The sequence below is a fragment of the Orcinus orca genome, chromosome 11 (genome assembly GCF_937001465.1).
Source record: "Orcinus orca chromosome 11, mOrcOrc1.1, whole genome shotgun sequence".
NCBI lineage: Eukaryota > Metazoa > Chordata > Mammalia > Artiodactyla > Delphinidae > Orcinus > Orcinus orca.
In genome coordinates, this window is record NC_064569.1 from 43,990,694 (window position 1) to 44,012,716 (window position 22,023).

At 40.9% G+C, this 22,023-nt stretch overlaps 1 protein-coding gene across 1 annotated transcript; it reads left to right on the forward strand.

The window, feature by feature from the left end:
• The first annotated feature begins 10,340 nt into the window (after positions 1–10,340).
• Positions 10,341–20,468, forward strand: NEUROD4 (neuronal differentiation 4). Its single transcript, XM_004274204.3, has 2 exons — positions 10,341–10,615; positions 16,936–20,468. The coding sequence occupies exon 2, from the start codon at positions 16,945–16,947 to the stop codon at positions 17,938–17,940; it is 996 nt and encodes a 331-aa protein (XP_004274252.1). The 5' UTR covers positions 10,341–10,615; positions 16,936–16,944; the 3' UTR covers positions 17,941–20,468.
• Positions 20,469–22,023: the final 1,555 nt, after the last annotated feature.

A 22,023-nucleotide genomic window follows, 5' to 3' on the forward strand; every position in this document is an offset into this window, starting at 1 on the left:
AGTCTTCAGTTCTTAGCACACGTTGCAGGTAACTGAGATCACATTGTGTAGAAAATTTTGTAGATTATGTTCTTTTGATTTACTTTCTGCCATTTTTCTATGTCTTCAAAATCTGCTGTAGACACCGGGTAAAAGGTGCGAAGTTTTATTTCACAAATTTACCTAAATTGAATTATTCTGCTGAGCCCAACTGAGTTACTTCCTGTTTTAACTTATATAAATAGCACAGGGATGAATTTACTTATACACAGAGATATTTCTGATTTGAGATTGTTTCCTTTAGATAGATCATTTGAGGTGAAATTATGGGATGGAAGAATTGTAGTCGCATCTTAACACGAACGTGGCTTTTTGATTTTGTTGTGGTTCTTTCCAGATAAGTTCCAGTCACGTGGGTCAAGCCACCTCAGTGGGCAACCTCATTCAAGTTCACTCTCCCTTATGGGTATTTTATCTTTTTTTTCCCCCATGCACAAAATAGTTTAGATTTTCTGCCAAGGGAGAAAAAAAATAAGGCAGATAGTTAGAGCTCTCTGTATATATGAGCTTGCCCTTTATTCTCTATGGCTCCAAACTGTCCGAATTTTAAAAGCTAGTACAATCATGCAACACATTTACCAGGAATAAGTTATTGAATTATCAACCCTCATCAAAAATAAGTAAATCTGCTGATTTTCCTCAGCAATCACAAACAAAACAACAAAACAAAACATCTTAGGGTTTCACTTAAACAAATAAACCCCTGTGAGTTTACTTATACACAGTATATAAAACAGGTTATGTGGCACTTTAGAGAAAAATGCACATAAATGCCCAGTTCCCAGTTGGTGCTGTGTTTATGGGAACACAAATGAAAGCCACGTCTGTCTGTCCGCCTAAAGGCACAGCTCAGATTCCACCTCCTACTGGAAGCATTCCCCTGAGCCACAAGACACCGTCTAGGGGCCTAGAGCCCATTTTGCACTCAACATCTTTTTCCTTGATTAAAGTTACCCATATGTGTGAAGAGCCTCCGTTAGACTATGAATCCCTGGAGTCCCTGGAGTGTTCCTATTTCGTTCACGTTTGTGTCTCCAGCACCTTATAGGATTTGAACAAAGAGATATTTGTTGAATGGGATATAATTTTGGATTACCTGCAGTTTGGGATTTTCCACACCATTGCTCCCTACTGTCAATGTTCCTAATCCTGAATTTACAGATAACCCAAGATAGTGTTAGATCAGCAAGTCTTAATTATATTAGCATCAGGCATCCCAGTAGGAGAGAGGGCGCAAAGCAACTTCACTGGACCATACTTTCTCACTGATTTCTGTGATTTCAAAGGCTTTCCTGGAGGGGATGGTGGGAATCAGGTTGAGTGAGGGTGGGGGAAAGCAGGGAAAAGAAAACCGTCAAGTGAGGCCTGAGATGGGAAGAGGTGGGGTAAGGGAAGTTTGCCTAAATCTTCCACAGCTCCCTTAGAAATTGCCCCTGGGAAGGGGAAGGGGGAGGGGAGGGGGTGATGGCTGGAAGCCAGGGAGAGGATGGTGAAAGGCTGACAGATGGAGTGCTCCCTTTGAGGGCTCTCTAAGGACCAACCGTTGCAAAGCTACACAATGTACAGAAGTAAATCAAATTGAGGTACATGTGCACTAAAGAAGGGGAAAGATGGGAGGGGGAAGAGGGCACACAGTAGAGAGGGGGCTGAGAGAGTGAAATGGAGACCCTCTCAGAGCCTGAAGAAGAGGGAGCAGAGCTGGTTAGGGAGAGAAAAAGGAAAAGGAAGCCAGGTCTTGGGAGGCTACTGTTTATCTGGAACAGCTGGGGAGGAAGGGGTAAGATACGGACAGGGAGGGTCATACAGCCAGACTATCCCAAGACCTCAGGGAGCTCGGATGGGCATTTCAATTATTCTCAAATTTACGTAAGACTAAATTTTCAAGACCACCAATGGGTAACTGGGGTGGGGGGGGGAGGGGAAGCAGTATGTAGAGAAAGACTCCATCAGCATCCTAAATAATAGGTGGCAACTCTCCCCATGAATTATTGTGGGAGGTTCCTAGAGGACAGCACAGTGGTTGGTTTCAGCCTGGCCTCAGCTGGTACCCACAGAAAATATTCAGAGCCTTAATTTAGCCTTTAAAGATGTTAAATCCCTTCTAGCCTAGGGGAATAAACAGCTCCCACCCTTAAAGCTGGATTTGGGCTTCTGACTCCTAGATTCATCTGGGTGAAGGTGGGAGGAGTTGGGGCTGGCTACCAAGAGGCTGAGCCTGGGGATAGTTTTTCATGGGGTCACTGCATGTGGTAGAGAGAGGTTTCGTCTTTGTCTTTGCTTTTTAACCTCTCCTCTCTCACCTCACCTTTCTCAATTCTCATTTTCATCATCTTTTATTTATGAAGCCCCCACCCGCCAATAACTCCACACCCCTCCAACTCCCCTCATCATGATCCTTTTGAGCCTGGGGAAGGGGTGGGAGTCTTTACCCCTTTGATGGTGGAGTAAACTAAAAGGAACAGGGAGAATTAAGGTCCTCAAGTCCAGGAATGAGCAAGTTTGGAGCTTCAATGTAGAGCGTGTGTAGGGTGACCAAACAGTGTACATTAAAGCTGGGATATTTTTAAATGTGAAAAGAGTGCTAAAAATAATTAACTGGTATTAATTGTTCTACATCAGGTGCAAACGGCGACTGTACTAGCAAACTAGAATTTATGGTCACCCTGGATAGGAATAAATTGGCATGTAACCCTACAGTTGTGTTTTGCCTCTGTGTGAGTGTGTGTGTGCACATGTATGTGTCTGAGGGGAGGGCAAGGGTGGGATGTAGAAACTGTTCAACTTGTCACAGAGAATCCCTCTTTTGTGGTAACTACCTAGGACTGTTACTTCCCTTTATCTAACCAAAATGACTCCTTGGAGGAGGTGGAGTATTAACTTATTCCATTTTCATTCAAATCATCCTCCTGGTGTTTAAGGATTAAAAGGATAAAATAATAATAAAAATAAACGAAAGGGACATAGCAATAAGCAGGCTTTCGAAGTACAGCATTCATTTCCTGGCTGTGCGATCTTGGGCAAGCTACTTGTCCTTTCTGTTTTGTTTGCTCATATATCCCCAGTGTCTATTGCATGTAAGAAGCAGTCAAATACTTATTGAAGGCATGAATTAAGGGATCTCATTTTCCTCATCTGTTAAAAAGAAGTGATAACAATAGCTCCCATGCCAAAGAATTGTGGCAATTAAATGAAGTAATGTAGGTAAAACTCTCAATTCAAGGTGAACATTCAGAAAATGCTGGCTGTGAGTATTTCTAAAGGAGATAATATATGCAGACTACTGATGCGACAACGGTATGGTGCAGACACTTTGCAAATGTGTTTCCTCCTTTATTCCTACCCTTTCCCCACACTATAATTCTGGTGTGTTAAAATACTCACCTTTGAACCCCCAAAGGGCTTCTGTAGTTATGTATTCTCTGTGTTACCTGATTCCCTGCCTTCCTAGCTCATACCAGGAATTGAAGTGTCAAGAAATAAAGGTCATTTTAGAGGAGAGAATAGGAGATCAGGAGGAAGGGGAAAATGTCTGAGAAGTTCAGACAGACTTTTGTGGTTGAAAACCATTTACTGTAGAAGCAGAATGCCCGGGTTGGGGAACTGGGCTATGTGTCTGTTTCCTGTGTTCTTTTGGTATTTTCCCTTAAAATTAGTGGGAGAGAGAGAAAATTCCACCTGGAAGATGAGTTCCCAGCTGGTAAGTATACAGCCTGCTTCTACAGCTAGCTTCCACCATGGTCTTCTTTCCACACTCTGGTTGGCTCAAAGGTTTTATGTTTTATTTTCATAAGACAGGTTATTCTCTCTGTTCTGAATTCATAAAATACTGTCTGAGAGCATGAGATCTGGGACAGAGTAGGGCTCAGAGAAGGCCAGATGAGTGAGGAGTATCTCTTCTACCGTAGGAGCTTCTAGGGACCAAGATGCGACCATCTCCTCATATTGCCTTATCAGCTGTAGCGCTAAAAATCTCTCCTGAAATTGAATCTCAGGCAAGTGTATTGTGGGCAAAACATGATTCTTCTGAACATGTCCTGAACAATGGGGAACAAGAGGAGAACGTCTTTCTGCCAGGTGCTTCAGTCTGAGACAGCAGAGTGGCCACTGTTAATCATTTGACTTTGTGTCCCTCCTGGAGCATCCAGGGGATAGATTCTGGATGTACAGTGAACTATCAGTTATCTGCTTCAGGAAGGCAATACGGTGTAGTGGACTATTTGTATCCAAATCCCAGTACCATCATTTAGTACCATCAAGTATCACTTCCGGTGTGACCTTGGGCAAGTGATTTAACCTTTATGTATTTGATCAGTTTATTTATAAAACAGAGATAACAGTAATAATAATAATACCTCATAAAGCTGTTGTGATGATAAAAATAATACATGCAAAGCACTTAGCCTCTAACACATGCTAAATGTTCCATAGGGACTAGCTATAATTACTACAGTTAGTAATTAGTTTCTTGTCATTGACTTCTACCCACTCAATTGATGGATGCTGGAGAGGTGACATGATTGGAGTGTCCACTTAGAGTAACTGAGCTTTGTTCCACTTAGAGTAACTGAGCTTTGGCTGTGATCTGAGACTGCCAAGGGCAATGCTCTCCTTGGTCCTCCCGGAAGACTTGGTGTTATTCATCTCATTACCTTAGTTTTCCTCCAGTAATATAAATTAAAGCTGGATTCTTAGGAAACCTCCACTGCCCCCACCAGATATTTCTCAGGGCTTGATTGAAGCCTCTTAAATTCAACTTAAAGTTTGCTGCTAAGACCAGGCAAATGCTCCTGGGGCTGAGTGTATGAGGGCAGAGTTGATGGGAACTAGTGAAGCAATCTTTTCATGGAATAGTCATACCACCATATACTCCAGAGTCTGGGGTTTGGCGGAGGGAGGCTATAAGATCCTTCAGAAAAATAAGTTAGGCTACTAGTGGGGAATGGGATTTTAAAGACAGCATGTTTTAACATCAATTTTACTTTCACAATTTATATATGAATACATTATACTTGTCTAAAAAGAAAACAATCTTTTTTTGATACCTGCCTCATCTCAATCTATTTTATCTCAGTCCTGAGATATTCTGAAAAGAAGACTCACTGTTACCAGTTTGTGTGTATCTATTATTTAATGCATGTGTGTACATATTAAAAGTGTATCATGTTGATACACAGAAACTATTTCTAAAAATCATTTTACATTTTCCCCCACAGCATGTTAATACATAAAGTACATTTCTTTTTAGTATATATACACCAACTCATGCAAATTAAATAGTATTCCGTTATTTGGCTAAACCATTGGTTATGTAACATATTCATAAAGTACTTTTTCGCTATTAAAAACAATACTACAATGAACATCTCTAGTCCATACACGGTTCCTTGGGCACATATGTAATTATGTTAGACATGGAGAGGGATTCCCTGGTGGTCCAGTGGTTAGGACTCCGTGCTCTCACTGCTGAGGGCCTGGGTTCAATCCCTAGTTGGAGAACTAAAATCCCACAAGCCACGCAGTGTGGCCCCCCAAAATGATAAAAAAAAAAATAAAAATAAATAAAAGTAGGTTATATAAAAAAAAGAAGACATGGAGAAGTAGAGTTTTTGAAATATATATTTATATAATTTGATTTTCTGCCTCTGCCACTATACTGAAAGTTGGTTAAGAATGAGAAATTTTAATTCAGAAATGAGAGCGCAGAAATAAACCCATGCATATATGAACAACTAATTTATGATAAAGGAGCATCAAACATACGATGGAGAAATGATAATCTCTTCAATAAATGGTATTGAGAAAAACAGACAGCCACATGCAAAAAAAAAAAAAAAAAAGAAAAGAAGAAGAAACTAGACCACTATCTCACACCATACACAAAAATTAACTCAAAATGGATTAAAGACGTGAATGTAAGACCTGACACCATAAAACACCAGGAAACATAGGCAGTATGCCTTTGACATCAGTCTTAGCAATAACGTAACTGATATGTCTCCTCAGGCACGGGAAACAAAATAAAAAAGAAACAAATGGGACTAAGTCAAACAAAAAAACTTTTGCAAAGCAAAGGAAACCATCAACAAAACGAAAAGACAATCTACTGAATGGGAGAAGATATTTGCAAATAATATATCTGATAAGGGGTTAATATCCAAAATACATAAAGAACTTATACAACTCAACAATAGCAAAAAAAAGATTAAAAATGGGTGGAGGGCAGAATAGACATTTTTCCAAAGAAGACATACAGATGGCCAAGAGGTACATGAAAAGCTGTTCAACATCACTAACTATTAAGGAAATGCAAATCAAAACCACAATAAGATATTACCAAAAAAGTCTACACATAACAAATGTTGGCGAGGGTGTGGAGAAAAGGATATGGGAGGCAGATGGTACAGAGCTTTCAAAGGTGCATAAATTTCCCAGCAGATTACAACAAATGGAAGTACTTTTTTGTAGTTGGAATGAGTCACTCTGTATGCCCTGGGGATGCTCAAATGTACAGGCCTTGAATGAATGTGTGGGAGAAGGTTGAGTCAAATGTTCTTCCCAAAAGGGATAAGGAATCTGGGGAGTCCCAAGAAGAGGGTACATCCAAGACTATTACTTGGTTTCTAGATCCACTTTTTTTTTTTCACTTTTAAAATGTATTTATTTGGCTGTGTCGGGTCTTAGCTGTGGCACGCAGGATCTTCATTACAGCATACAGGATCTTTTAGTTGCGGTGTGCGGGGTCTTTAGTTGCGGCATGTGAACTCTTAGTTGGGGCATGTAGGATCTAGTTCCCTGACCAGGGATCAAACCCAGGCCCCCTGCATTGGGAGTGTGGAGTCTTAGCCACTGGACAACCAGGGAAGTCGTCTAGATCCACTTTTGTCACTAACTTCATTTGTTACCTTATTCAAACTTGGGGACACAGACTGCACACTGTTGAATGGGCTAGTGTTATTCACCCTCAAAGGGGGAATTGTCACATTTAACTACGTCGTCATCGCTGAATGGAAGAGCTGGAAGGAAGCCAAGAGATCATAATCCAACCTGGTTATTGACTGGTGACATGAGGCCTAGAGAGCTTAGATCACTCACCATGGCTACACAATCAGAGGCAGAACAAGGTTGAAGAACGCAGGTCCCTTACTCCCAGCTTTTTCACCCCACGGCATCACAATGTGAAAGAATGAAGGACTTTGCAGTTGTAAGGGAGGCTTATTCAGTTTCCCAGTTTCTAGACTGTTCAGAAACTCAACTGACACCTCTGTTTTACCCCAGTCTTTAGTCAGCAGAGAGTCATGTCACAAATCACTTTGCTCCAACCTGTTTCACAATTATTTTTTGACCCCGTACCACTTCCCTACTGGAGCACTGAGCTTCTTGAGGTCAGGCACTGTGCTTCCTTTACCTTCTGCCCCCATCTCTAGACCACCCCAACCCTGTACTAGTCTTTGGAGAATAGCTTTAAGACCTGCTCAAGTTTTACCCGGGATATGGGCAGCCTGAATTCTCACTTTCTGGAAGTTCACTGTCCTCCTCTCCACAGTCCCTGATTTATGGCTCCAGACTCCGTTTGTTGGTGGTGTTGGTTTTAATTCAGCAAAAGCTAGCCGTCTCCCGAGGGAAGGTGAGAAGGAAGGACATCTGGGGATCTTTTAGAACAGGGTATGTGGCTTGCAGCTCAGCACCCTGGGGCCTAATGTCAGGCATTGGTCCCTGGTCCTCAGTGTCTGGTCGAAGAAGGCAGTTTCCAGCCCCCTTAGGGGCCCTGCAGGCTGGTCCCCTTTGGGGGTCGGGATCACTGGGAATACTAATTAATTCATTAGTGGGGTTGATGGATTATCAAGCTGTCTCCTGGCAGAGGGGCCTTGGGGGAGGGGGGAAGGTAACAGATTGCTGCCCATAAATCTGCCTGTTGCCTCGCTTCTCTCTGCTTCAATGGCTCCCAGCGTCAAGCCTGTGGGCCGGCAACTGAGCGCTGGTTGCGTTTTCTCCGCCCAGCAGATGGTTGTAACAGGTTAGCTCAGAGCTTTACAAAAAGCGGCAGAGAAAGAAGGAAGGGCTGGGGATTGGCCCTCTGGCCCAAGAACTGTGTTGGGGGAGGAGAAGGAGTACAACTGCCTTGCATTCAGCCACCACCCCTTGCTTCTGCTGACAGCATCACACCCCTCCCCCACCCCCGCCCCTTTCTGCTCTCTCTGAGTTGAATAGCCAACCGTATAACCGTCCAGGAGCTGTGATGAGGGTGACCCTGATGAAACCGATTCCACTCCTCCCTCTGAAAAAGGCAACTCTTAAAGAAAATTTAAGAGTTTGCCCTCTTCGACGCCCTACCGAGGCTGCACGCGCAGGCACACACACTACACACAATTGAACGTGTTTTGAGAGCTAATCCTATTGTGTCCAGTCCCTTACATCTGTCAGAGAAAGCAAGGAGCCCCACAGAATGTTCTGTCCCCACCCTCATCTTTGTCTCAATATGTTCACCTTTCTGCTAATCCACTACTCCTCTCTGCCCTCTGAACATTTCACTGGCAGCATCCTAACACCACCAGTATCATCAACTCTCAAACATCCATGGAGGTCGCTTCAAAGACACAAACAGGGGATCAATCCATCCTGTACATACTCATTGCAGCTGTATTCTAAACATAAATTACTCCATAGAGAAATCTCCTCTGGCTGAGCCGTAGATTCTGATTTGGTTTTTAGAAATCCACCATTCCTAGCATGTGTAATTTAATGACTCTGAAAATGAAGTTATTTTGCTGAGCGGATATTTCCTAGATAGGGATGCAAAAAAGATTTGTAAAAGCTTAGAGGTTTTCCTATGAACTGAAAAACAGTATTAATTTCTATTTTCTGGTTTTCTGGGAAGGACAAGAGTCACATGACACCTATATCAGAATTTTTTTTAAAAATTAACTATTTTAAACCTAAGATATTCCTTTCAACTTTATTGGCAGTAAACTATCTTTTGTTTTAACCTTTTGCACATTTCCTTTCAACAAGGCATATTTTCAGCTTTTCATCTCTATCACACACATGTGCTTACACTGGTAAAGTGATTTCCAAAAAGCCTGGAGGATTGCCTTCAAGTCAATTTCAAAAAGAGGTTGAGCTTGGACCCAGAATGCTGGCTTGCTATTGAAGGAAAAAACTTAAGTGATTAGGTCATTCTACAGATGTGAAAATTGATGCCAGAAGTAAAGTTGAACTATTAAAGACCATGCAGCCAATTGCTTATCCAAGCACCCTTCCCTTCGCTCCTCAGAATCACTAGAAGATTGCAAAATCCTTTACACCTTAATAAGAACTCACAATTATGTATTTGATCTTGGTAAATTTTTACATAAGGTAGTATTCCAAATTCGACAATCTCTACAATGACGATTCCACACTTTAACTTGGTAGCCTGGTCCACAGATAGCTATCTGTCATAAAGCATATACATGTATTTTCTTTAAGTCTTTCCAGATGTAGTTTTCTTTTTTCTCTTCTAGCAACTTAATCTTACTTCAAAATGCCCCAGGAGTTTTAGGAATTATTTGACCCTTCTTTCCTTCCAAGTTCATTACCAATCAGGTGAACTTTTTCTACCTGAATGCTTAATGATATATTTTTGAAAAACAATAGCGAATTCCAATTTGTAATTTGGGGAGTTAAGTGTCCTCAGAATAAAAGATTTTATTCATTTGCTTTTTGTTTTTAAAATTTCAAACAAACAGAAAAGTTGAAAGAACAGTACAATAAATATAGATATAGCTTTGTCTATATTAAAATGAAAGGGTTTTAAATGGGCGTGTTTGACAGGTTAGAAAGAAGGGAGAGAAAGATTCTTCTTCCTTCTGTTTTTAGAGTTTGGAAGTTTTAAAGCCAAAGACTCCAATCCACATGTGTAAGGTAACAGTCAATGATGCTGTGTCGTGGGCATGTATCTTTCTCATTCTTTGACTCTTCAGACGTGGACCAATATTTTTATTTGCCCTTATTAGCTCTTATTAGCTCTTATTACCTCTCAACTTCAGCAACTCTCCTCCCATATTCCCTTTCTACCAACCTCTATCCCCATTTAAACCAACAAACCAACCAACAAACAAATGGCTAAGCAGGACCTGACCAGAGGAACCCTTTGAAGTGGGCGTGTCTTTCGGCTGTGGAAAGGGAGGAGTTAGACTGCGGGCAGTATCACCCCTCCCTGGGCAGCTGGGAAAGCAATCAAAACTGCTGCAACTCCGAGCCTCCGGCCAGAGCGCAGGAGCTGCCCAGAGGCTGTGGTCCTGAAAGCTCCACTCCAGGGAACTAACCAGGGAGAGGAGGTACTGAAGACCAACTAAACTAGCTGCATCAGCCCAAGGCGTCCTGGAGGAGCATACAGAACTCCAAGGAAGGAGTAGAATAAGTAGCAGTCAGAGGAACCAGACTCGGGGGCATTCCTAAGAGGCAGTGGCCGGGTTTAACATGGATCGCTAAAAGCACCTCCTCCTATGATCTGGATGGTCAGGGAGACTTGGCTTCTCTGAGTCTCCTCCAGGACACAGATTCACAGAGTTCACGCCAGGGATTGCCACTGACAGAGGTGAGCCAGCGGATGGGGTGGTATGGGGACTACTAAAGTTTCTGTGGGTAGTTCCTGCAGACCTAGAGGAGTAGTTGGTGTGAGGTAAGTCTCTTCTGGGCTAAATAAGGAGGGAGCAGGATTTTGGAAACTTGAATAGAGAAGCAGAGAGAGCCAGAACACTTAGGGACAGATATTAAAATTGTAATAATGTCACTAATTCCCATAGCACCTGTCACTCAAAGTGAAACTCAGATACTCTCAATCATTTTTATAAAATAGAGATTACAAATTATCCTCCCATTGCTGTCAAGCCCATTCTTCCATTTTATTAATGCTGAAGAAAAGGGCCAAAAAGTTTAACTGCTTTCCTGAGGTGGCTTACCAAATACGTCGAAAGAATTGACCTAATCCACCACTCTGCTTACAGTTTTTTTGGCTCTGCAAAGAGTGAAGGGGGTGGGGTGCGTAAGGAAATGACAATAGAAAAGGGAATGAGAAAAGATGTTGGAAAGCCATGGGGCATATTCTCGCCATCGCCCCCATTTTCTCTGCTAAAAATCCTTAGACATTTGGCATCAGTGGTGGGACCTTTCCTTCTCCTCAGCGCTTTCAGATGGGAAATCAGAAGAGAAAGATTGTCCATATATATTTTTGCCTCCTCTGCCTCTCGTCATTCACCCACCCCTAAAAATGTGTTCAGAAAAATAATAATAAATGTAAAATGCCTCCCTCATTTTTTGACAGAGGGACCAGAGATGAAATGCTGAAGAACAAGGAGGGAAAACTGAAGGATTGAGTAACTTCTGTTTGCAAAGTTCACGGTTAGGATCTGAGGCTATGAAAACTAAAGTATGACATGTCTATGCTGGATAAGGGGGGGGGGGGTGTGTGTACAGGTATTAATCAACAAGGAAAGTGGAGCATGTAAAAGTTTGAATAGGAAGAGCACAGAACAGCCTAATGGCTGTTTCCAGGCAGCACAACTTATGAGCACCCTGGTCTGCATTCTGTCTTCAGTGCAGACTTTGTAAATCCAAGCAAGGCATTCAGTCTCTCTGATGCTTAGATTCCCTAGAAACTGGGCTGAATAGTCCCCTTCCTGTTGTATTTAGGATTTAGTCATAGGATCAGGAGGTGAAGTTAGTACAATCAGCTTTTAAGAGGAAAGACACTGTCTAATCACCACAAACACACATGCAAAAGCTCCTTACTCACTTATTCGTCAATTGAAACTTCTCCACAACAACTCAAAAATTAGTAAAAGTGTAGGATGAATTCCAGGACAGCCCCACACAGTAGTATGCCCAGTGACCTCAGCCCTAGTGATGAAAGTATTGGGTCGCCATAATCATTGCCTCAGCAAACATTTTTTTCCAGAACAGATTTTTAAAAAATGAAAAAAAATGTGGAAAAAAATTTTGAATTTGAGAGAATTGGCTAAACTTAAAATTTCACAGAAGGATCCTTAAAAAGGGGGGAAATTCTGTTATAAAGTGTAGATACATAAGGAAATCTAAATTCCAAGATTAAAAAATAAAATGAGCTTTACAGGATCAGAATGTGTTTGGGGGTTGCAGGGGGGCCCGTATTGTGCCTCCAGAGCCAGTATTCATCGACTTTGGTCATACTGGGATGTGCTTCATGTATATTTTGAGAGTTAATTTCTTTTCTAGGAATTGGGGAAACCTAAAAATGGTGTATCAGGATACTTTGTGCAATAGTGCTACAGACTTTCCCGTACAGCTTCTATCAAACAGTTGCCAACCCTTACATTTCCATAATAACTTTACAAAGTACTTGCTTTCATAAAAGCTTCTAAATGAGACATGAAAGGTAAAAATATTATTTCCATTTTGCCCCAAGGGTAAAATAATTAAAATAATTTTTCTGTGCTCATATAATACGTGAGTGATGGAACAGGGTTTCAGTTTTATGCTTCTTTCAATACACCTGAGTTGATTCATTCACAGGCTGAGATCCATGGTAGAAATGGTACCTGTTCTAGAGAGAGCCAAGTTGGTTTCCTTGATCAAAACTCAGAAGTGCGTCACACATACTTTCAACTCTCAAATCAAAAACTGGATGTTTATCTTTTTTTATTTTTCTTCTGCTAACTTTTTAACGCATTGAAGATACTTAGGTGGAAAAAGTCAAAGGAAAGGTTTTTTTCTGTATCTCTGAGGAGTCCTAGCTTTTACTTCTATTTGAGAGACTCTTCATCTTTCTCCTCTGAGCTCTGGCTCCTGATTCTGGTAGGAAAATCTTATCCCCAATATTGTTTAAGCAGAGGCAAAAGGAAAAATGTCCAAGTGCCAAGCATGGTCTGTATTCCACCAGAAACGTCATGACCCCGAAAATTCATATGACTGAGGAGGAGTCCAGCCAACTGCTGTCTCCCAGTTATAAAACAGGATGCAAGAGGCTAACTTCCTTCTGGAATCTGGTGGAAGAGTTTTAGTCAACCCAGTAGAGGCAGCTGATAGAGCTCTGTTTCCTCACCCTTTGTAACAGAACAGGAGCTTTCGTATTTAATTTCATTAGGAGGTTGGGGGGGTGGGTTTATCAGGGAATTTTTTGAAATGGCTGTTGAGATGGAGCCATCGGCTCTTGCTGGCATAAAATCAACATTAAACATAGAGTGTAATTACACCTATTGTGTCCACCTGGCCAGAAAAACTCATGGTGAACTTTAGGAACAAAATACCTAACACTTACATGGCATTTATGATGTCTGGCACTATTCAAAGTCTTTAAATGTATTAGTTCATTTTATGCTCACAATAATCTGGTGAGGTAGGGCTACGATTATTCCTATTTTAAAGAGGAGGAGACTGAGGCACAGAAAGATTATGAAGCTTGCCTAAGGTCACATACCTAGTAAGCAAATGAGCTGAAATTTGAACTCAGGTAATCTGACTCCAGGGTCTGTGCTGTCTAGCCACATTGGGGAAAAGGGAAGGTTATTAGGCAATTATCAGATGATCTTCTGAGCCAATCAGAGGAGGTTCCAAACAGATAAGAGGCACAGCAATTAATACAGTCTCCTTTTATTATTCACCCATGAGAAATAATTTTTATTTTTGAATAAGCGAATGTATGAATGAGTTAGATAAGAAAACCCAAGACTAAACAGAAGACTAATATGGATAGTGTTTTATAGCATTTAAAGTTTACAGAATCCTTTCTCATATTTCTGACTTGCAAAACCACATAAAATATATCGTATCCCTATTTTATCAAAGAGGAAATGAAAGATCAGAGAGCTGATATAATGTGTTTGAGACCAACAACTAGGAATAAAAAGAACTGGGATTAGAATGTGCATTATTCCAGCTTCCATGCTTTTGAAACTACGCTACATATTCATGGGATTCCCTCAGAGCTAAGGGACCAGTACCTATGGGAAAAGAGAAAGTTAAACTGGAGCCATCTACATCCTTTCCATGGTTAGTAAGAGAACAAAGATGAAAACTGGTTGCCTTTTATATTGTTTTAGCCAAAGTCATTTGGTTTTTTTCCTTTATACCTGCTGTAAATCTGATTTGAAAGCAGCTCTTTGACTCTTACAGAAACCATCACGTTGCGTTAAAGGCAAAGGGTAGTCTACTCTGTTCTCTTAATCCCACTTCGTGATAGACGGGAGGATTGACAGAGCTTGGCTAGTGTCCAGAGGTACGGAGGTGGGGATGATAAAAAAGCTCAAATGCAGAGGCTAGGTTGGTATTGAGTTTCAGGGGCAATTCAGGGGACTCTCCTTTCCTCTCCTGCTCTCCTTTCCATGCATGTATGTACGACCCAGTGATAATGATGACAGTGAAGAGGAGATGAGAGAAACAGAAGGAAGAGGCAAAGGAGAAGGAAACAGAGTAAAAAAAGAGGGGGGAATAAATGAATGAAAGCAACAAGAAAACAATTTGAAAGAGGAAGGAATCCTGGAATATGAGAGTTAAAAAGCAGAGAACACTTAAACTAGCCTCCCTTTGGATGAGGATCGTTTCCTGGTGACTTGCTCTACTGATCCACATCTCCTGAAGTCAAAGTGCCTTTCTTTCTTCCCCATAGCTGTGATGAAAATAAAAAGGAGGGAAAAAAGCATAAAATCTAGTATTTGGAATCAAAAGAACTGGTGTTAGGTCCTGCTCTACCTGCTGTATGTCTTAGCATTTGCAGTACTTAATTTACCTGACCTGCAGTGACCTCGACCATAAAATGAGCATAACAATCCCCTTTTCCCTTAAAGTTTTGCCCTAAGACTACACAAATGTTATTATAATGGCGTGTGGAACATTAGGTTTCCCAAGCCCACTCCATCCTCTTTGGCCTCGGAGTGCACCTGCCTCTGAAAGGTCTGTGTTACTTTAACAGAAAGTTAATTAGGTCTTTCACCCTCCCTCTGGATATCTGCCTGCGTTAGAAGTGCAGCTCAGCACACAAGCTCCATCATCCATATTAAAAGTGGGATTTTCTGACTTGGCCTGGCTAGCCGGTTGACCAATAGGTTCCAATGTGTGTTTTCAATCAAGCTGCTTACCCAGGAAGCCTTATTAAGTGAGTAAGTCAAGCTGACATGATTTCCGTGCTGATTAACATGAACCTAGGCTGTTTTTGCAATGCAGTCACATTAATTATTTATAGGAGGTAAATGAGGTTACAAGGAAAACAAGCTCAGATTACCAGAAACAAGTCAAATCATATATTTATATTTTTAAAAGCTATGTACTAATTCCTGCATTCATTGATTTGAGACTCAAGCCTCAAGGATCAAAAAACATTTATCACGCTCTCCCCTTTCTAATATACAAAGGTGACGGAGGGTTTAACATTTCGAAGACTAGCTGGTGGAACTGGGATGCCCCGATGGAGTTTATCAGATACTTTTATTTGGTAAATTGTATACCTACGAATCTCTCAACAAATCTCAAAACAATTCAGGCTCTTCCAGAATTGAATGCAAAATATTGACTAAACCACCAGGCTCTTTTGGTTTTCAAATAAGTTTTACAATTGCAAATTTTTCATAGAAAATTCTGACTAAACAGTATCTGTTAGGCAAGTGAGTTAGTCCGACTATTTGCATGTTTGTCTGAAATAGTCTGCGCTATGTTTGCAGTCACTATGTTCTGTGAAGTTTAAAATCTGTTCCAGATTTTCCATTTTTAATGAAATCTTATAATAGTTGCACTAAAATAATCTTAAATAGGTTTGGCAGACTTCTGGCTTGTAATTCGAGCTGCTGCTGTATTCTTGTCTGAGGGTGTGAGATGCGTGTTCAATGAAGAGTTCTCACTTTTAACATATGGGTGGATTTGAAAGATAACCAGTGGTGACCTCCTCTCTTTTCCTGATGCTTTCTAGACACCATGTTACTAACACCTCTAACACCACGAACACTAGACAGACCACGAGGTGCTTACTGAAAAACAAAATGGTGATGGTGAGAGAAATATTTCATGATCATGTTGTGTACCAGCAGAGTCAGTAGGAAACAAGGGATGTTAAGAGTCAGATGTATATGTGTCTCTAAATAGAGATTGAGTAGTCCTTTGGAGAACATGTACAAAGTCTGAATGATCTCATTACACTTTTTCATTTATTTTGTGGTATAGTTATATAACAGTTTTCTTATGTGATTGTTTGATATTCTTTTAAAATTTTGCAATATTACAATTATTGTTTACATATTATTATGTAATATCAGAAGTTTCTCTATTTGCACAATAATTTATATGCTCACCTTAGCTATTTCCTTTTATGATCTGAATTCTGGGAAGAAAGAAAAACATGTTTTGAGTGATTTTTGCATAAAATATCCATGAGATAAAGAACCTGAGAATAAAAAGAGTTGGGTATTGACTCTGCAATGAATAATCAAGTCAATTTCCTTTTCCTATAGTTGATTTTCTTATAAATGCTATAGTTAAGTGAGTGTCCTGGGCATTTATCTGAGTTTAGATTAGTTATTTATTTACTTATTTATTTATTTATTTTTGCGGTACGCGGGCCTCTCACTGCTGTGGCCTCTCCCGTTGCGGAGCACAGGCTCCGGACGCGCAGGCTCAGCGGCCATGGCTCACGGGTCCAGCCGCTCCGCGGCATGTGGGATCTTCCCGGACCGGGGAATGAACCCGCGTCCCCTGCATCAGCAGGCGGACCCTCAACCACTGCGCCACCAGGGAAGCCCTAGATTAGTTATTTAGAATGGAGAACTTGGGCTAGATAATTATAAGTTGAATTCCAATACAAATTCTGTGCTTTACATCTAAGACATAAAAAGAAAATTTAGTTTTAAATCAAAACAGATGTTCACAGGCACTAACCATTGCTGTTTCCTTTTCCAGAGTCTGGAAATGGCAAAATCTTATGTGAAACCCAAGGAGATGACAGAGTTGGTCAACACACCATCTTGGATGGACAAAGGTCCGGCTTCTCAGAATGAGATAAAGGAGGAGGAGAGAAGACCAGCTGCTTATGGGATGCCTGGCAGCTTAGCTGAAGAGCATGACAGTATTGAGGAGGAAGAAGAGGAGGAAGAAGATGGGGAGAAGCCTAAGAGAAGAGGTCCCAAGAAAAAGAAGATGACGAAAGCTCGCCTTGAGAGATTCAGGGCTCGAAGAGTCAAGGCTAATGCTAGGGAACGGACCCGGATGCACGGCCTGAACGATGCCCTGGACAACCTGAGGAGGGTCATGCCGTGCTACTCTAAGACCCAAAAGCTCTCCAAGATAGAGACTCTTAGACTGGCCAGGAACTATATTTGGGCGTTGTCTGAGGTCCTAGAAACTGGACAGACACCTGAAGGGAAGGGCTTTGTGGAGATGCTCTGTAAAGGGCTCTCTCAGCCCACAAGCAACCTGGTGGCTGGATGCCTCCAGTTGGGCTCTCAGTCTGTTCTCCTGGAGAAGTGTGAGGAGAAGTCTCCTATTTGTGACTCTGCCATCTCTGTCCACAACTTCAACTATCAGTCTCCTGGGCTCCCCAGCCCTCCTTATGGCCATATGGAAACACATCTTATTAATCTCAAACCCCCAGTATTCAAGAGTTTGGGAGAATCATCCTTTGGGAGCCACCCACCTGACTGCGGTACACCACCTTATGAGGGCCCACTTACTCCACCCCTGAGCATCAGTGGGAACTTCTCCTTGAAGCAAGATGCCTCCCCTGACCTGGATAAATCCTACAGTTTCATGCCACATTACCCCTCTGCTAGTCTAAGCTCAGGGCATGTACATTCAACTCCCTTTCAGGCTGGTACACCCCGCTATGATGTTCCCATAGATATGTCCTATGATTCCTACCCCCATCATGGCATTGGGGCCCAACTCAATACAATCTTCACTGATTAGGGCAGTCAGACCAGCATTTCAGAGGAAGATGTGGAGACATTTCCCATAACTCAAGTGGTTGAGCTGAAGACTCAGTGACCTTAACGGAACCCTACAGATACATATCAAACAAACATATCAAACAAAATAGTCCCAGTCTGTTTATACCTTCTTACACCTGTCTCTCTTTTCTCATCAACTTCTCATATTGTATTGATTCCTTTATTTAGGGTCTTAAAGTGAAATTATATGACTCTTTACAATCATGTGAAAATAGAACAGAAGCCCTGGATCCTATCTTAGTGGTGCCAAAAACTCACTGAATGATCTATGCCAATTAATTTTTCATTTCTGGCCTCTGTTTACTTACTGGTAAAATCAGTCAATTGTTCTAAGTCTAGATAATTTCTAAAGTCCTTCATAGTTCTGAAATTCTGTGACTTTGCTGATCACTCCTATAAACTTCTTGAAAGTAGAAGGATTGAGGAGTAATAGGAAATGGACACCGTGCGTGGAATGATCAAATGGAATTGCCAATGCGTGTCTCTCGGGGACCTGATGATAGGACTTCTTTGCATTTGTCTAAAAATAGCTTCCAGAGGCTAACATTCTAACTTGGCTGTCACTGTGAATAATGTTCTTTAAGAGATTAGCTCTATTTCTTGTTGGGCTGAAAGCTGAACATATCTTCCATAGTAATTTGAGAACCATAATAGCGATCTCATACCAACTTGATTCTTGATGACATTTCAAAAGCACTTTTCTCAGTACTAGAGGTGGGGCAAGCAAGTCACTGAAACCTCAGACTCCTACAACCAATGGGACTTGGAGAAGTCATCTAGACCATTTCATGGTTTTCGTAACCTGAGGGCCCTGGAAATTCTGATGAAGCTCAGGTACTGCTATTGGAATCAGCAAACAACCCAGGCCACATTCAAGAGCAATAAAATGGCTGCTGGATACTACCTAACCATCGTTTGGGGACTCTCTCCAGCTCACACCCGCCCATGGGAAAACCACTAGGTTTTCTTTGGCAAGATGAATTTCATTTGGTTAAGGAAAAAATGGTTAAAACCACTAGCTTTTGTCCACACATATATTCTAGAAGCACAAGCACCAATCGATTTATTGACCAAACTTGAGTTTTTCCAACATACATATAGTTCTTTTGTCTCATTCCCACTAATTGTTACCTCTTCCTCACTTCTAAAATATGTTATTACATATTGTAGATAACATTTCAAGTGACCAGACTTAGGGATGCAGAAATCAAATCCAAGGTCAGTGAATGCTTCTACCAATTTATGTCTTCACCACAGGTTTATCCTGATTTGCAGGATGTTTATTTTTCTTCATGTAACTCTTCTTTCCTTTATATCAGCAGTAATTTTGTCAAGTTTATTTTTTTCCAGAGAAATGTGATCTGAGAAATTTCACTGTCCTGTTCAGTCCGCCAGGACAATTATTGAAAGCAAACCAAAAGCTTCAATGGTTTACGTGATAGTGGATCACATCCTGCCGCTGCCAGAGAGGATAAGTTTAGGAAGCAGGCAGGGTACACAAATAGGGCCAACGAATAAAATTGATAAGGCAGATTAGTATGCCATTTTCTACAGCTTAGCTACCCCCTAAAACCTGCCAAACTATTTGTGTATCTTGACTTTCTTTACCCTCTTATTATCTCCTTACAGTCTAAGTCATTTTCTTTCCGTTTTGCTGGCAGCAGTAATCCTACTGTTTTTGTACCCTTGGTTTGTAAATCCACTTGAAAGTATCCTTGCAGAGAGCTCTTAAACCCCATCAGCCACCAAAGTGGTTCCCCTCACCACGATTTGCCCTAGAGGGAATAGACAAGTAAAATGATTTATAAAGCCATCCTATGTGCTTTCCGAGTCTATACTGACACTTACCTTCCTGAGAGGCTATGGGGGGATCTATCCTTGAAGCTAGCATTTTGTGGCATTTAAGTTTGTAGATAATGAATCTTATCTGAATTATTTATTAGTTATTATTTATTTAATTTATTTCTCCATTCCATGCAAATTCCTTGGGTTCTAAACATGTGCTTGCAAACCCACCCTAAGACTTCATTTGGAAAGTAGCTCATAATTTTGCTAGAAATTCCCGAGTTTGGGGGTGAGGGCAAAGGAGGAAGTTAGTGCAGAGTTACCTGTAAGAATTTCATAAAAAGCAGCAATAACTTGAATGGCTATGCAAGGTACTATTTTTAGACTTTTTTTCCTTCACTCTAAGATGAGCCAGTTATTTTTTGGGAATCTGTTGTTTATGCTTTTGGGGAGTATGGTACCCATGAACCAGTGTGGGATTGTTCAGAGAGACTTTATAATTGAATAAAATTTGGAAATGCAGTGTAATTGGAAAGAACCTACTCTCCAACCCCGGACGGTCTTTTTCTTCTGGGGACTTTACCCGATAATGCAAAGCAATTGCTTAAACATTTTGTAAAAAAAAGTTTTTCCTCTTTTCCTAGCAGAAATAAAGCTGTGAGTCTTCTTAGACATTGTGTTGCATTGTCAATCTTAAAAGTTCTTCTTGGGCTTCCCTGGTGGAGCAGATGTTGAGAGTCCGCCTGCCAATGCAGGGGACGCGGGTTCGTGCCCCGGTCTGGGAGGATCCCACATGCCGCGGAGCGGCTGGTCCCGTGAGCCATGGCCGCTGAGCCTGCGCGTCCGGAGCCTGTGCTCCGCGACGGGAGAGGCCACAGCAGTGAGAGCCCGCGTACCGCAAAATAAAAAAAAATAAAAATAAAAATAAAAATAAAACGTTCTTCTTCACTCTCACCTATTAATTTTCTTGGACTCTAAATCCTGCGAGCAGCAGCAGAGTACAGGCTGGCCTGTCAGGAGGATTTACACATCCCATATTTCAACTGATCTTGCCAGAAGACTTGAAAGGTCCAAACCAAGTAGCTAGAAGCCTAGATGCACTCTGCTATTCACACAATCAACCATGCAATTGAGAAAAAAACAAATCTAGGGCTTTGAGCATTCTAAGCCATCAAACAGGTGACTTAGATGACTTATAGAGAGGTGGACCACAGGAAGATGAACTATTATCCAAAATTTAGGTGGGCCTACCAACTCTTCAAAAATTTATGAAGCGTGTTTTTTGGCAATAGCTCCGTCTCATGATTTTTTTCCTTCAGATTTCTCCAGTGAAAATTTTCCAGGGTCCCTTTTTACATGCATAAACTGCTGATGACAAAGAAATAATAATGATGATGATGATAAAAATAAACTTTAATAAAATATTGTTGGTTAATCATGGGAGAGAATTTGTTTAAAATAGTTAAGAAACAAAAATTACAGAATGAAAGTCATTCTCCCACCCCATCCTCCATCTGTCCAGTACCCACTCTCCAACTAGAAACCACTTTTTAATTTTTAGTTTACTAGTTACCAGAGATCTTTTATGCATATATAAGAGAATATTAGGTACATTAGGTACAAATATGAAGTTAGATTATCCTCTCCTTTTTTCTTCTGGTTTTGGTAGCATAATATAACACAGTTCTGCATACTTTATTTCAACACATACGTCTGAGTAGTTTCATATATCATCAAACTTTCTTAATTCTTTGTTATAGCTGGTTAACATTTTAAGTAAAAAAAACATAATGTATGATATTAAATTACAAAATTTGGATTTTTTCCTATTTTTTGCAATACTGAATGAATAATAATGTACGCATCATTTGATGATTATTAAGAGAACATTTAGCAAAGAATATTCTAGAGGAATACAGGTAAACTGACAGATACCAGCCACAATCACCATCTAGCTGTTAGAAATGCTTACTATGTACTGTCACTTTTCTAGGTGATTTACATGTATTCCTTCAATCTACAACAATCCCTCTAAGGGAGACACTAGTATCATCCTCATTTTACAAATTATGAAGCTAAGGCATAGAGTAACTTGTTCAAGCTCACGCTGCTAGTGAAAGGTAGAGCCAGAATTTGAACTAGATGATTTATCCAAAAGGTTTGGTTGTTTGGCTGCTTGGCTGGTAGGTACATAATGTTGTCATATCTACAAAAGGCTAGAGCTGGTGGAAGAGGAGGTACTTTTTGACACCCCTCA

What these genes read in the sequence shown, in the direction of transcription:
- NEUROD4 (XM_004274204.3), top strand. Translation starts at nt 16,945, where the DNA reads ATGGCAAAATCTTATGTGAAACCCAAGGAGATGACAGAGTTGGTCAAC.